General features: G+C 47.0%; 1 protein-coding gene across 7 annotated transcripts in view; it reads left to right on the forward strand.

Moving 5' to 3' along the window:
* INSC (INSC spindle orientation adaptor protein) overlaps positions 1 to 13,685 on the forward strand; it is a 309,535-nt gene that overhangs the window by 201,131 nt on the left and 94,719 nt on the right. For all 7 annotated transcript variants that reach the window (XM_068260115.1, XM_068260117.1, XM_068260118.1 and 4 more), the window contains one exon: positions 11,580 to 11,693. In XM_068260115.1, coding sequence (XP_068116216.1) covers positions 11,580 to 11,693 — 114 coding nt within the window. The remainder of the gene's footprint in view (positions 1 to 11,579; positions 11,694 to 13,685) is intronic.

The following is a 13,685-nucleotide window of genomic DNA, read 5'->3' on the forward strand; positions in this document are numbered from 1 at the left end:
GCAGAAGCAGAGTACCTCTCTAAGATAGGCTGGCTCAGTTTCACAGGCAGAAGCAGAGTACCTCTGCGTGATATGCTGTCTCATGGGCACAGGTAGAAGCAGAGTACCTCTCTGTGATAGGCTGGTTCAGTGGTACAGGTAGAAGCAGAGTACCTCTCTGTGATAGGCTGGGTCAGTGGCACAGGTAGAAGCAGAGTACCTCTCTGTGATAGTCTGGCTCAGTGGCACAGGTAGAAGCAGAGTACCTCCCTGAGATAGGCTGGCTCAGTGGCACAGGTAGAAGCAGAGTACCTCTTTGTGATAGTCTGGCTCAGTGGCACAGGTAGAAGCAGAGTACCTCTCTGTGATAGTCTGGCTCAGTGGCACAGGTAGAAGCAGAGTACCTCTCTGTGATAGTCTGGCTCAGTGGCACAGGTAGAAGCAGAGTACCTCTCTGATAGTCTGGCTCAGTGGCACAGGTAGAAGCAGAGTACCTCTCTGTGATAGTTTGGCTCAGTGGCACAGGTAGAAGCAGAGTATCTCTCTGTGATAGTCTGGCTCAGTGGCACAGGTAGAAGCAGAGTATCTTTCTGTGATAGGCTGGCTCAGTGGCACAGGTAGAAGCTGAGTACCTCTCTGCGATAAGCTGGCTCAGTGGCGCAGGCAGAAGCAGAGTACCTCTCTGTGATAGTCTGGCTCAGTGGCACAGGTAGAAGCAGAGTATCTCTCTGTGATAGTCTGGCTCAGTGGCACAGGTAGAAGCAGAGTACCTCTCTGTGATAGTCTGGCTCAGTGGCACAGGTAGAAGCAGAGTACCTCTCTGTGATAGTCTGGCTCAGTGGCACAGGTAGAAGCAGAGTATCTCTCTGTGATAGTCTGGCTCAGTGGCACAGGTAGAAGCAGAGTACCTCTCCATGATAGTCTGGCTCAGTGGCACAGGTAGAAGCAGAGTATCTCTCTGTGATAGTCTGGCTCAGTGGCATAGGTAGAAGCAGAGTATCTCTCTGTGATAGTCTGGCTCAGTGGCACAGGTAGAAGCAGAGTACCTCTCTGTGGTAGTCTGGCTCAGTGGCACAGGTAGAAGCAGAGTACCTCTCTGTGATAGTCTGGCTCAGTGGCACAGGTAGAAGCAGAGTATCTTTCTGTGATAGTCTGGCTCAGTGGCACAGGTAGAAGCAGAGTACCTCTCTGTGATAGTCTGGCTCAGTTTCACAGGTAGAAGCAGAGTACCTCTCTGTGATAGGCTGGCTCAGTGGCACAGGTAGAAGCAGAGTACCTCCATGTGATAGTCTGGCTCAGTGGCACAGGTAGAAGCAGAGTATCTCTCTGTGATAGTCTGGCTCAGTGGCACAGGTAGAAGCAGAGTACCTCTCTGTGATAGTCTGGCTCAGTGGCACAGGTAGAAGCAGAGTATCTCTCTGTGATAGTCTGGCTCAGTGGCGCAGGTAGAAGCAGAGTACCTCTCTGTGATAGTCTGGCTCAGTGGCACAGGTAGAAGCAGAGTACCTCTCTGTGATAGTCTGGCTCAGTGGCACAGGTAGAAGCAGAGTATCTCTCTGTGATAGTCTGGCTCAGTGGCACAGGTAGAAGCAGAGTATCTCTCTGTGATAGTCTGGCTCAGTGGCACAGGTAGAAGCAGAGTACCTCTCTGTGATAGTCTGGCTCAGTAGCACAGGTAGAAGCAGAGTACCTCTCTATGATAGGCTGGCTCAGAGGCACAGGTAGAAGCAGAGTACCTCTCTGTGATAGTCTGGCTCAGTGGCACAGGTAGAAGCAGAGTATCTCTCTGTGATAGGCTGGCTCTGTGGCACAGGTAGAAGCAGAGTATCTCTCTGTGATAGTCTGGCTCAGTGGCACAAGTAGAAGCAGAGTATCTCTCTGTGATAGTCTGGCTCAGTGGCGCAGGTAGAAGCAGAGTACCTCTCTGTGATAGTCTGGCTCAGTGGCACAGGTAGAAGCAGAGTATCTCTCTGTGATAGTCTGGCTCAGTGGCGCAGGTAGAAGCAGAGTACCTCTCTGTGATAGTCTGGCTCAGAGGCACAGGTAGAAGCAGAGTACCTCTCTGTGATAGTCTGGCTCAGTGGCACAGGTAGAAGCAGAGTATCTCTCTGTGATAGGCTGGCTCTGTGGCACAGGTAGAAGCAGAGTATCTCTCTGTGATAGGCTGGCTCAGTGGCACAGGTAGAAGCAGAGTACCTCCATGTGATAGGCTGGCTCAGTGGCACAGGTAGAAGCAGAGCACCTCTCTGTGATAGTCTGGCTCAGTGGCACAGGTAGAAGCAGAGTATCTCTCTGTGATAGGCTGGCTTGGTGGCACAGGTAGAAGCAGAGTATCTCTCTGTGATAGTCTGGCTCAGTGGCACAGGTAGAAGCAGAGTACCTCTCTGTGATAGTCTGGCTCAGTGGCACAGGTAGAAGCAGAGTATCTCTCTGTGATAGTCTGGCTCAGTGGCACAGGTAGAAGCAGAGTACCTCTCTGTGATAGTCTGGCTCAGTGGCACAGGTAGAAGCAGAGTATCTCTCTGTGATAGTCTGGCTCAGTGGCACAGGCAGAAGCAGATTATCTCTCTGTGATAGTCTGGCTCAGTGGCAGAGGTAGAAGCAGAGTATCTTTCTGTGATAGGCTGGCTCAGTGGCACAGGTAGAAGCAGAGTATCTCTCTGTGATAGGCTGGCTCAGTGGCACAGGTAGAAGCTGAGTACATCTTAGGCCTCAATATGAAGCTCCTCCCACCCACCAATGACACCATCTCTTAGCAGTCTTTGCAAAGTCACAAAACTGCCATGGCCTTTTTTTCAGGAAGGGGACATGGCTAACCAACAAAAACCTGGATTTTATGGCACAAGTGGTCAGCTTTTAGACATTTTTCCCCACTGCTCTGTTATATTTTCTGCTGCCTGTGCCTGATAGTGTGAGTTTTAAATTTACTCCAGAGGTCCACTTTAAATCAGTTCCCATTTTTCAGGGCGTGTGTGTGTGTGTGTGTGTGAGGGGGGGTTGGTATTGGTCACCCCTTCTTCTCTTTGTTCACTAACAAATTATAGTCTTTTTGAGATGTCAGAAGAAGCAGCAGTGCGGCCTGACAGTCCCCCGCACAGAGGATGATGTCACCAAGCATGATGTAATGGTTTGGTGCCGCTGGTCTGCCTCGGGTCAGATGGCCTCTTATTGTCCGTTCCCCTCTTCCATTATTTCTCCTCCATTCCGCCTGGATATGTCCCAGAACACAGGCCACTTCGAGAAATCATTCCCCAGACAGGTGGCCCCTATTTGAATAGCAGTAGAGTCTGGTCCAGCATTCACATAGGAGGTGCAATAGATGGTTTTGGCCTTGTAGACCTCTTTGCCTGCATCACCTTGTGTCATTTTCCCAGGGTGGGGCACCCAACCATAAATCAGGAAAAGATGATTTCTGATTGGCTGCTGCTCTTTACATTATTATATATAAGCATCAAGAGACAGATGTAGTGAGAGATGTATTTATTTTACGCATTAATGAAGTAATGACACATTTTCCGTGTAAGCTCCTCCGGTGCAGAGACTGATGTGAATGAATCAGCGATCTCTGTACAGCACTGTGGAATATGGCTGAGATATATATGTGTATATATATATATATATATATATATATATATATATATATATATATATATATATATATATATATATATATATATATATATATATATATATATTACACACTAGCTGATGTGCCCTGGCGTTGCCCAGGTATGTATTTGGCTGGTGTTGGCTCCGCCCATTTTTTCTCACACTAACACACAATTACTCAATGACCAAGTTTGTGAGCTTTGCAGTCTTTGGCTTCAATAATTTGCATTGAAATGAAGCAAATCTGATTGGCAGTGGCTCCACCCCCTTTTCTGAATTTGAACCCCAGTCACCCAATGACTAACTGTACCAGGTTTGAGGCGTGTGCCATTAACAATGCAAGAATGGCAGCAATTAAATATTCCCCTTGAAAATCAATAGGTGAATTTTGATTGGCTTTTGTAGGCTCCACCCACTTTTCTGAATATTAATGCCTGTCACCCAGTGACCAACTGTGCAAAGTTTGAGAACCCGGCCATTAACAGTGTAAGAATGGCTGCACTTTACATTTTCCCGTTGAAATCTCTGCCCACTTTTTGGCTATGGGGATAAAAAGTATCCTATATGTTATTCCAGGTAATGTACTATGTGTGTGTCAAATTTCATTCAAATCCGTTCAGCCATTGTTGCGTAGTTAAGTAACAAATATCCAAACATCAAAACTTTTGCATTTATAATATTAGTGAGATGTATAACATTAGTGTGTGACTGTGGTGACTGAGGACGTTAGAGTGTAAGCTCCTCTGGTGCAGAGACTGATGGGAATGGATCAGTGATCTCTCTTTAGTGCTGTGGAATACGTCAGAGCTATATAAATGTATAGTAATAATAGTGTGCAACTGTGATGAGGCATTAAAGTATAAGCTCCTCTGGTGCAGAGACTAATGAGAATGGTTCAGTGGTCTCTATACAGCACTTCAGAATATATGAGAGTTATATAAATGTATACAGTAATTATAATAGTGTTTTTGTAGGTTGGGCATAAGTGAAGCTCCTTTGATACACAGATTGGTGTGAATGGATCAGTGATCTGCGTACAAAGCTATGGAATGTGTCAGAGCTATACAGTATATGTATAATAATAATAATAGCGTGTGACTGTGGTGAGGAAATTAGAGTGTAAGCTCCTTTGGTGCAGAGACTTATATAAACAGATCAGTGATCGATCTCTGTACAGCTCTGTGGAATGTGTCAGAGCTACAGTATACAAATGTATATTAATAATAGTGTATGCTTGTAGGGTGGACATTAGAGCGTCCATACTGATACAGAAGGCTCAGTGATCTCTATTTAGCATTGTTGAATACGTCAGAGATTTATAAGCGAAAGAAGTAGAAATAGTAAATTAACCACTTCAGTACCAGCAGTCTCTGCCCCCTTAAAGTGAACCTTAAGGCAAATAAAAAAAATTAGTTCTACTCACCTGGGGCTTTTTCTCAGCCCCTGTAGCTGTCCGGTGCCCTTGCAGCCTCGCTCCGATCATCCAGGACCCGCCGGCGACCACTTCCGGTTTTTCCGTCAGGACCCGTCAGGCTGGGAACGTGAGTGATTCTTCGCGTTCCCAGCCACAATAGCTCCCTCTATGTTGCTATAGCGAAGAATTACTCGCGTTCCCAGCCTGTCGGGTCCTGACGGCGAAACCGGAAGTGGTCGCCAACGGGTCCTGGAGGATCGGAGCGAGGCTGCGAGGGCACCGGACAGCTGCAGGGGGCTGAGGGAAGCCCCAGGTGAGTATAGCTCATTTTTTTTTATTTGGCTTAAGTGTCTCTTTAAGGACCAGAGACTGCTGGTACAGTAAAACGCCGCTTCGCGACGAATCGCCGCACATACCTGCTGCTCTCGCCGGTTACGACGCTGCCCCATCGCCGCAGGCTCCTCTCTCTGCCGTCTCTATGACAGCAGAGTGCTGACATCCGGTCGGGAGCCGCTTTCATTTGCTCCTAATGCTGTCTATCAATGGGAGCCAATCTGATTGGCTCTCCGTGATGAAGCGGTAAGGAGCCATTGAAAGAAGCTCCTGACCTGCTTAAAGAGCTCTGCCATCTTATAGAAGGCAAAGCAAGCAAATTGCAGTGATATTGGCAGTAACGACAGTAACGAGCGATTAATTGCAACGTTGAATCTACGTCCAGTCAGAGCCACACACCACCTGCTGGACGTAGATTCATACTGCGTTGGTCTGGAACCAGTTAATATAACTTGTATGTAAATAAAGAAAGGTAAGCACTCCTGCTGACAATTAAAGGACAACCGAAGTGACATGTGACACGATGAGAAAGACATGTGTATGTACAGTGCCTAGCACACAAATGACTATGCTGTGTTCATTTTTTTCTTTCTCTGCCTGAAAGAGTTAAACATGAGGTATGCAAGTGACAGTTTCTGTCGGGTAGGGACTGGGTCGGACCATGGCATAACCCTCACTGATAAGTAATTACAGCTATAAAACACTTTCCTGTCAGCAAATGGCTTCTGAGAGCAGGAAAGAGATAAAAAGGGTCAATATTTCATAGATTTGAGCCCTGACATACTTCAATGAAGGTGTCGCTGAGCAGAGACAATGAAACAGCAAAAACGTAAAAAAGTAGATAAAATAAAACTGTGGGATATCTAAAAAAAAGTCTTTTTTTTGGAGAAGGAGGATAGATACAATTGCTTATCTCATCAGTTTATTTTCACCTCGGATGTCCTTTAAAGCATGCCCCCCCTATGTCAGGGCCGTACCTTGAAACCCCCCCTCCCCCCCAGCTCCTGAGACCCTATGTAGAGGGCTGATCCGTGTCCTTGTCTGTATGGACTAAATTCCTGAGTGTTTGTAATACAAGGATGCCTCCTATCTGGTCTCTCCTAAAAGCTGGGAGGCAGAAAACAATCCGATGACAATGGGGAGTGAAGGATGCACACTCCTATAGGGAACACTTAATTAATGCATAATGCACTTTTCCACTTTGTGCCACACGGAAGCCTGAGGGAGTTTTTCTTCTATTCAAGGAAACGCAGACAAATGATCAAATCACAACGCCAGCTCCTGGAATGCATAGCTCCACAGGTTAAAGGGAAATGTCACTAAAGTCCTCAGATTTCTGCTGATTTTATTTGTTAGGGTTGCTTTTTGAACATCTGCTATTTTTTTATTTATTTTTTATAGTTCATTTTGATCTTTTGAAGTTATATTTCATGCTAGTCCCCTCTCCCTCCTCTCTCCATAGAGCAGTACAGGCTTCTTGTCCTACGAGCGGAGTAACTACAATTCATAGGCCCCCCCTGCAAAACATTAATGTTCACACCCTTCCCTTGCCTCCCCTTGGTGACCCTCACAGCCCATCTTACAAGATTCATAAAACAAGAATGGCGATCAAGATCTTCACACTTATAACCAGTTTAGCTACAAAACAACTGACCTGAAGGATAGTCCCCTTTATCAGAAGAAAGGAAGGTTAGCAGACCCAACCCAGTGCATGCAGTGCATTACCGCATAATGGGTGTGTTAACGGTGGCAGTGAAGCATACTTTTCATTGACTGCATGCTTCACTGTATGTGACGCAACGTGTGGTGCAACATTTTTATTCCATTGTGTTGCGTTCCATTGTAAACCTAGCCTTACTGGTGTATTATACTTGCGGTGTGTAGCTGTACCTGTTTTTTGATCTTCTACAGTGTGATTGGTTAAGCTGGCCATACATATTGCTGCCCGATCGACTATCTGATTAAATAATTTTTTTATCGGATTACAATGTTTTGATTGACCAAAATGGAAAATCTCGGTTCAATATTGTTAATTGGGTGCCCGACATGCACTATCTCCCCAAATGTAAATGTCCCCACTCGGTGTGCCTGCATTGTACATCTCATCTGTCCAGCTGCGCTAAACATTTGGGGGGGCGGCCAGGCGGGCGGAATCAGCATCGTCACAAGTCCAATACCTGGGAAATTTCATTCTGAAATTGAGCGGGAATTGGCATGCAGTGTATAGGCGGACAACAGATCTCTCTCCGGCGTATTCGATCAAAGAGAGATCTGTCTCTTTGTCGATCTGCCCATCCATTGCAAGATATATGGGCACCCCATTACTTTAGACCATTCATGTCAAACTCTGGCCCAAAGGACAAATCTGGCTCTCAGAACCGTCAAATTTGGTCCCCAAGTGTTTTCCCCAATTTCCTATGTTTGGCCCACTCTAGACCACTAGGAAAGCTATATTGGAGGTAAGGCCCTTGATCACCAAGGAATCCATATGGTGAGGTAGGGGGAAAGCACTAGACATCAGGGAACTGTATAGGGAAGGAAGGGTGGTCACTAGACAACAGGGAAATGTATAGAGGAGGGAGGGGGGTCACTAAACACCAGGGAACTGTACAGGGGTGGGAGGGGGAACGCACTAGACACCAGGGAGCTGTATAGTGTAGGAAGTGTGCCACTAGACAACAGGGAACTGTATTGGGTAGGTAGGGGTGCACTAGACACCAGGGAACTGTATGGGGGGGGGGGGGGCATTAGACACCAGGGAACTGTATAGGGGAGGGGGCCACTAGACACCAGGGAACTGTAAAGGCAAGAAGAGTGCCACTAGACAGCAGGGTACTGTACTGTATAGGGGAGGGAGGGAGCCACTAGACACCAGGGAACTGTATAGGGGAGGGAGCCACTAGACAGCAGGGTACTGTATAGGGGAGGGGGCCATTAGACACCAGGGAACTGTAAAGGAAAGAAGAGTGCCACTAGACAGCAGGTTACTGTACTGTATAGGGGAGGGAGGGAGCCACTAGACACCAGGGAACTGTATAGGGGAGGGAGCCATTAGACAGCAGGGTACTGTATAGGGGAGGTAGTGGTGCACTAGACAGCAGGAAACTGTATAGGCAAGGAGGGTGCCACTAGACAGCAGGATACTGTATAGGCAAGGAGGGTGGCACTAGACAGCAGGGTACTGTATAGAGGAGGGCCACTAGACACCAGGGAACTGTATAGGCAAGGAGGGTGCCACTAGACACCAGGGAACTGTATAGGGGATGGGGCCACTAGATACCATGGAACTGTATAGGCAATGAGGGTGCCACTAGACAGCAGGGTACTGTATAGGGGAGGGAAGAGGGCCAGTAGATACCAGGGAACTGTATAGGCAAGGAGGGTGCCACTAGACACCAGGGAACTGTATAGGGGATGGGCCACTAGACAGCAGGGAATTGTATTGGCAAGCAGGGTACTGTATAGGGGAGGGAGGAGGGCCCCTAGACATTGAGGTTGGCCTGCTACTGGGTCTCAGTGTCTTAATTTCAGACCACTTTGTATTTCAGTTTGACACCCCTGCTCTAGACAATGGCTTTTGCCTTTATTTATGTATTTTTAGGTATTGGGAGAGAAGACTCTGTTCAGCTGTTGTGTTGTTCGTAGTTCTGGCCACAATGTATTAGATTCTCAATGCGGCATCATTCAGAACATTCTTGTATTTATTATGTTTCTTATTGTTCTTTTCAGCAGTAGCTAAGATCTAATGATGTGATGAATCCCACTTGTTTTTATTCCACTAATTGGGGGCAGAGAGGGAGGACAGACACAGATGTGTACTGAATTCAGTTTAATTCTTCTTCCGATTGCCGTAGTATAGAATGTAAGCAAGTTGTGGTTTCTGTTCTGCGCTGGTGCAGAATAGAAACAAAATACCCCTCGTAAAAATCACCAAAATCATTTTTAGCCCCGCTGTTACAGATGCTCAAAATGTACAATGTACTTGCTGTGATGCATGGAAGAGACCTGCAGTGCTGGATGAGTTAAATATTACACTGTTCCTTGCGCTACTATGCATCCGTGAGGAGAGGGCGGAGGAGGAGCGGCCCTCACTGTCTCCGATTCTCCCCCTCCCGTAATCAGTGGGGTCGCGGGGCTGCATACATCAATAAAGTGTAAACTATCAGTATTAAATACTGCTATCTTACTATGGCTAAACTAAGCCTACTCTCACACAGAACCCTCCCCCTGACGCCTAACACATAAACTTCCTACCTGACGCCTAACCCTAACCGTCTTTCCCACACAAACACCCTACCTGACACCTAACCACACACCCTCATGCCTAGCCTTAAGCCCCAACCCAGCCGCCAATCGCCGTACTAGCCGTACCAGGCATTGCAGGCGCCCATATTACCCCTCAATGAGCGCCTATGGTGGTGTCCAAACTCCCTCCGCTAGTGGGTGCCCAGATTGCCTACTTCGGCAGGGGCTATTATTACACCCCTGTTTGACAAAAAGTAACCGTAAACTAAGTTAGGGCCAGTAGATTTTGAGCCTCGAGGGAATTTCGGGTGCTTGCTGCTCTGAGGGACTGTTAAGAGCCCAGACACAATGCTATCATTCATAAAAGTGCTGTCGGTAAAGTAAATCCATGCGGGGAAACACCACTGTCGGTATTTCAGCCTTCTGGGTGGTCATTCAGAAAAATGTTGCCTGTTACGATAGGAGTGCGGAAATATCACGCTGTAGGCTAGCGTTAGGCTGTCGGTAGGCATGCGGAAACAGGAGAAGCTAGCCGAGTCCCTCCATGCGGTGCTCTCTCTGCTGCTGCTTGGGAGGTCCGTCCCATTCACTTACATGTACTCCGCATGCCTATCGCTACATCCATGGGAGCGGTAATCCCCGTCCGCATACCGCTTGTGTTCATTTTTATTAATTTACATTTGGTTACATTTCCGCATAGAATCACCGCACAATGCGGTAATTTATCGATCTGCTCGGAAATGTCAGCTTCGCATGCGGAAATAGGTTTTATGAACACACATTTTGCTTATTGCTCGGTAAAGTCGGCTGTTTTTTAGCATTTCCGTATGCGGGAACGCTTTATGAATGATAGCCAATGTCACATTGATGTGTCACCCACTCCTGCTGCTACAGCCTGCAGTCACCCAGTGCTCAACGGGCATATAGTGTCCACCACCAAAGGACAAACAATAGGCCAGGCTTAGTAGAGTTACTGCCACAGGGGGTTACACTTTTATTTCAACAATCTGCATACATTAAAACAAATACACTTACATTGTGGGTCCATGCAAACTGGACCTGTACTGCATAAATTCGCCTAGAAGGTCTCTGCACTGAATAATATCAAGTGCACCTTATCACATATAGGTGGTTGAATCGAGATAGCCTGTCTCTTCTTCCCTACCAGGTTTCGTTTCTATGCCGTCATCAGGGGATATCGTATGTATGCAGATTGTTGAAATTAAAGTGTAACCCCCTGTGGCAGTAACTCTACTAAGCCTGGCCTATTGTTTGTCCTTTGGTGGTGGACACTATATACCCGTTGAGCACTGGGTGACTGCAGGCTGGAGCAGCAGGAGTGGATGACACATCAGCGCTGAGGATTGCATGTACAGTTTTCTACGGTTCCATTTGTGGAGTGGAGTTATCCTCTGGCAGCTAATTTCTAACTTGTGTGGAGCGCTTGATAACCCTTTGCAACATAGACTATATCAACAGCAAAGTATTTTCCATCCGTGCAGTATGAACATTTGAGCTGTATATTGCAGGCAGATAACACTCTGCACATACGACATCAGGCTGGCTGTGGGAGGGTCCGAAGAATAAACAAAACCCATTTTTTTTTGTCACAAAATTCTGCCATTTTAGCATGTTTCAAGCACTGGGGACAACAAGGGGGCGGATACTGGAAGGGGAGGGTCCTGGGGCAGCACTGAATGGGGTTTCAGGCACCGGGGGATGTAGTGACTCATTTCTGTCAGTTCACAGGACATCCTTATTAGTAAGCTTTTAGTTACTGATAGTCCAATGAGTAGTAGACTGTAAGTGGGGAGGATGTGTGGAAAGCCACATGATGTCAGTCTCTGAATAGTGGTGTCACGGTTTCTGGCTACGCAGTGTGGTAGAGGTGTGGGAATCACAAGTGATGCTAGCTAGGACATTGGTTCATATGAATGTAGCTCACCTGTGCATTTTATTCTCAGTCCGGCTATAATATTGTTTATCTCTGTCTCGGCAGGGTCTGGTGGAGCAGCTGGATGCCTCTGAGAGCGTACACAGTGTGGAGAACGCCATCCGCAGCCTCTTCAGCCTCACCCAAGAAGGAACCCGACTGTGCCATCTGGTAGCTCAGGTGAGGCCGCCAGTGACCTCCCGCTACATTGAGGAGGAGGGGGAGGAGCATTGATAGAGCTTGCACAGGCTGTGAGAAGGGACCGTTGTGATTGGTCTTACAGTATGTCTTCTGAAAAATGTGTCAGGCTGGGAGCACACTAGGCTAGAAACCATGAGTTTTCTGCGTTGTGCATTTTTCAGTGTGTTTCTGTATGCATTTGCGCTTGCAATTGCGTTTTGCATTTGCATTCTGCATGCATTTTTGGTGCATTTGTGGCATTGGTGTCAGTGGGGGAACAAGAGGAACATTTTATTTTTCAAAAAAAGTCCTAGTTTCTGAGAAAATTGATTTTAAAGTTCATGTGCTGAGTGTGGGAAATTGGTTTATAGCAAAGCCCTCCTACGAGCTAGAAACGCCACATTTGCAGGGTATGTTAAGGAGTACAGTATGAATAAGAGGAAAAAAATTAGAAAAGACCTTGTCGTTTTTGAGAAAATCGATGTTAAAGTTAGAGGAAAAAAGTTACTTGAATCCGGTAAAGTTACATAATATGTCAACATGTATATATATGTTCAGAGTGTGGGAAATAAAAAAAATGATGTGGGTTCCTTCTCCCCGATGCAGGCTGGGATAGCCAGAATGTGGAGCCACGGCCACAAGGGGCATTGCACCCTGAGATATACCAGTCCGCATGGTCCATTGTATTGGGGGGCTCTGGAGTTGGGGGGCTCTGGAGGAGAGGGGCGGCCAACTCTCCCCCTCTCCCCCAGTGTTCTTGTCCAATGCATGGACAAGGGTCTTTCCCCACCTCCGGTGCCCCAAGAGGAGGAGGGGCTGACGACGCCCTGGGGGGGAAGTCATGGTTGCATCTGGGAGTCCCCTGTAATGCTGGGAATATACGGGTCGATTTTGCCGCTCGATTCTCCCGCTCGATCGTTTCGCCGTTTGATTCCACAGTCAATTCTCTTATCTTCCGCTCGTTTTTCTTATCTTTTTCCATTCACTTCAATCCGGAATCGAGCGGCAAAACGATCGGGCGGCGATCGGACGAAATTATCTATCGAGCCATCTTAATGGCTCAAAATCAAGCCGTGTATTCCCAGCATAAGAAGGGGACCCCCAGATGCCACCCCCCTCCCCAGGAGAAATGAGTATAAGGGTACCCATTTCCACAAAGGGTTAAAAGAAATAAAAATACAACGAAAAAAAGTCCTTTATTGATCTTAATTAAAGGGAACCCGAGATGAAAGGGAGGCTGCCATATTTATTTCCTTGTACACAATGCCAGTTGCCTGGCAGCCCTTTTGATCTTCTGGCATAAGTAGTGTCTGAGTCAAAACAAGTATATGGCTAATCCAGTAAAACCTGAGTCAGTTGAGTCGGGAGTACCTGATCTGCTGCATGCTTGTTCAGGGTCTATGGCTAAAAGTATTAGCGACACAGGATCAGGAGGACTGCCAGGCAACTGGTATGGTTTAAAAATAAATACTACAGCCTCCATATCCCTCTCACCTCGGGTTCCCTTTAACCATGAACCTTTAAAAAATGTTCCCACACCAATATCCTCAGAAATGATCCTAGGCCAATATCCTCTGTAAGCTTGATTGAAGATCTCTGCTGTCCGCCGCCACAAACCGCCGCTCCCTGCCGCAGCTCTAGCTATACTAAGGGGATGGAGTGGCAGCAGAAAGCTACATACTCCCACTGACACCAATGCCCTATAGGGGGAGGGGGGGAAGGGCATCTTTGGCTAAAAATACTGAGGGTGGCTATCTATACTGAGGGTCTCCTTGGCTACCTATACTGGGGGATACCTTGGATACCTCTAATAGGGGTCACCTACCAATACTGGAGAGTTAACATTTTATTGGGGGGGAGGGGGGAGGGCACCTTTGGCTACCTATTATTATAGGAGTAGGGCAGTAGCGTAGCTTAACCCTCTGGACGATACAATTACATCGCCCAGGAGGGGGCATAGCACTTTTTTAAAAATCATGTAGCTAGCCTAGC

This window comes from Hyperolius riggenbachi, chromosome 11 (genome assembly GCF_040937935.1).
Source record: "Hyperolius riggenbachi isolate aHypRig1 chromosome 11, aHypRig1.pri, whole genome shotgun sequence".
Lineage (NCBI taxonomy): Eukaryota > Metazoa > Chordata > Amphibia > Anura > Hyperoliidae > Hyperolius > Hyperolius riggenbachi.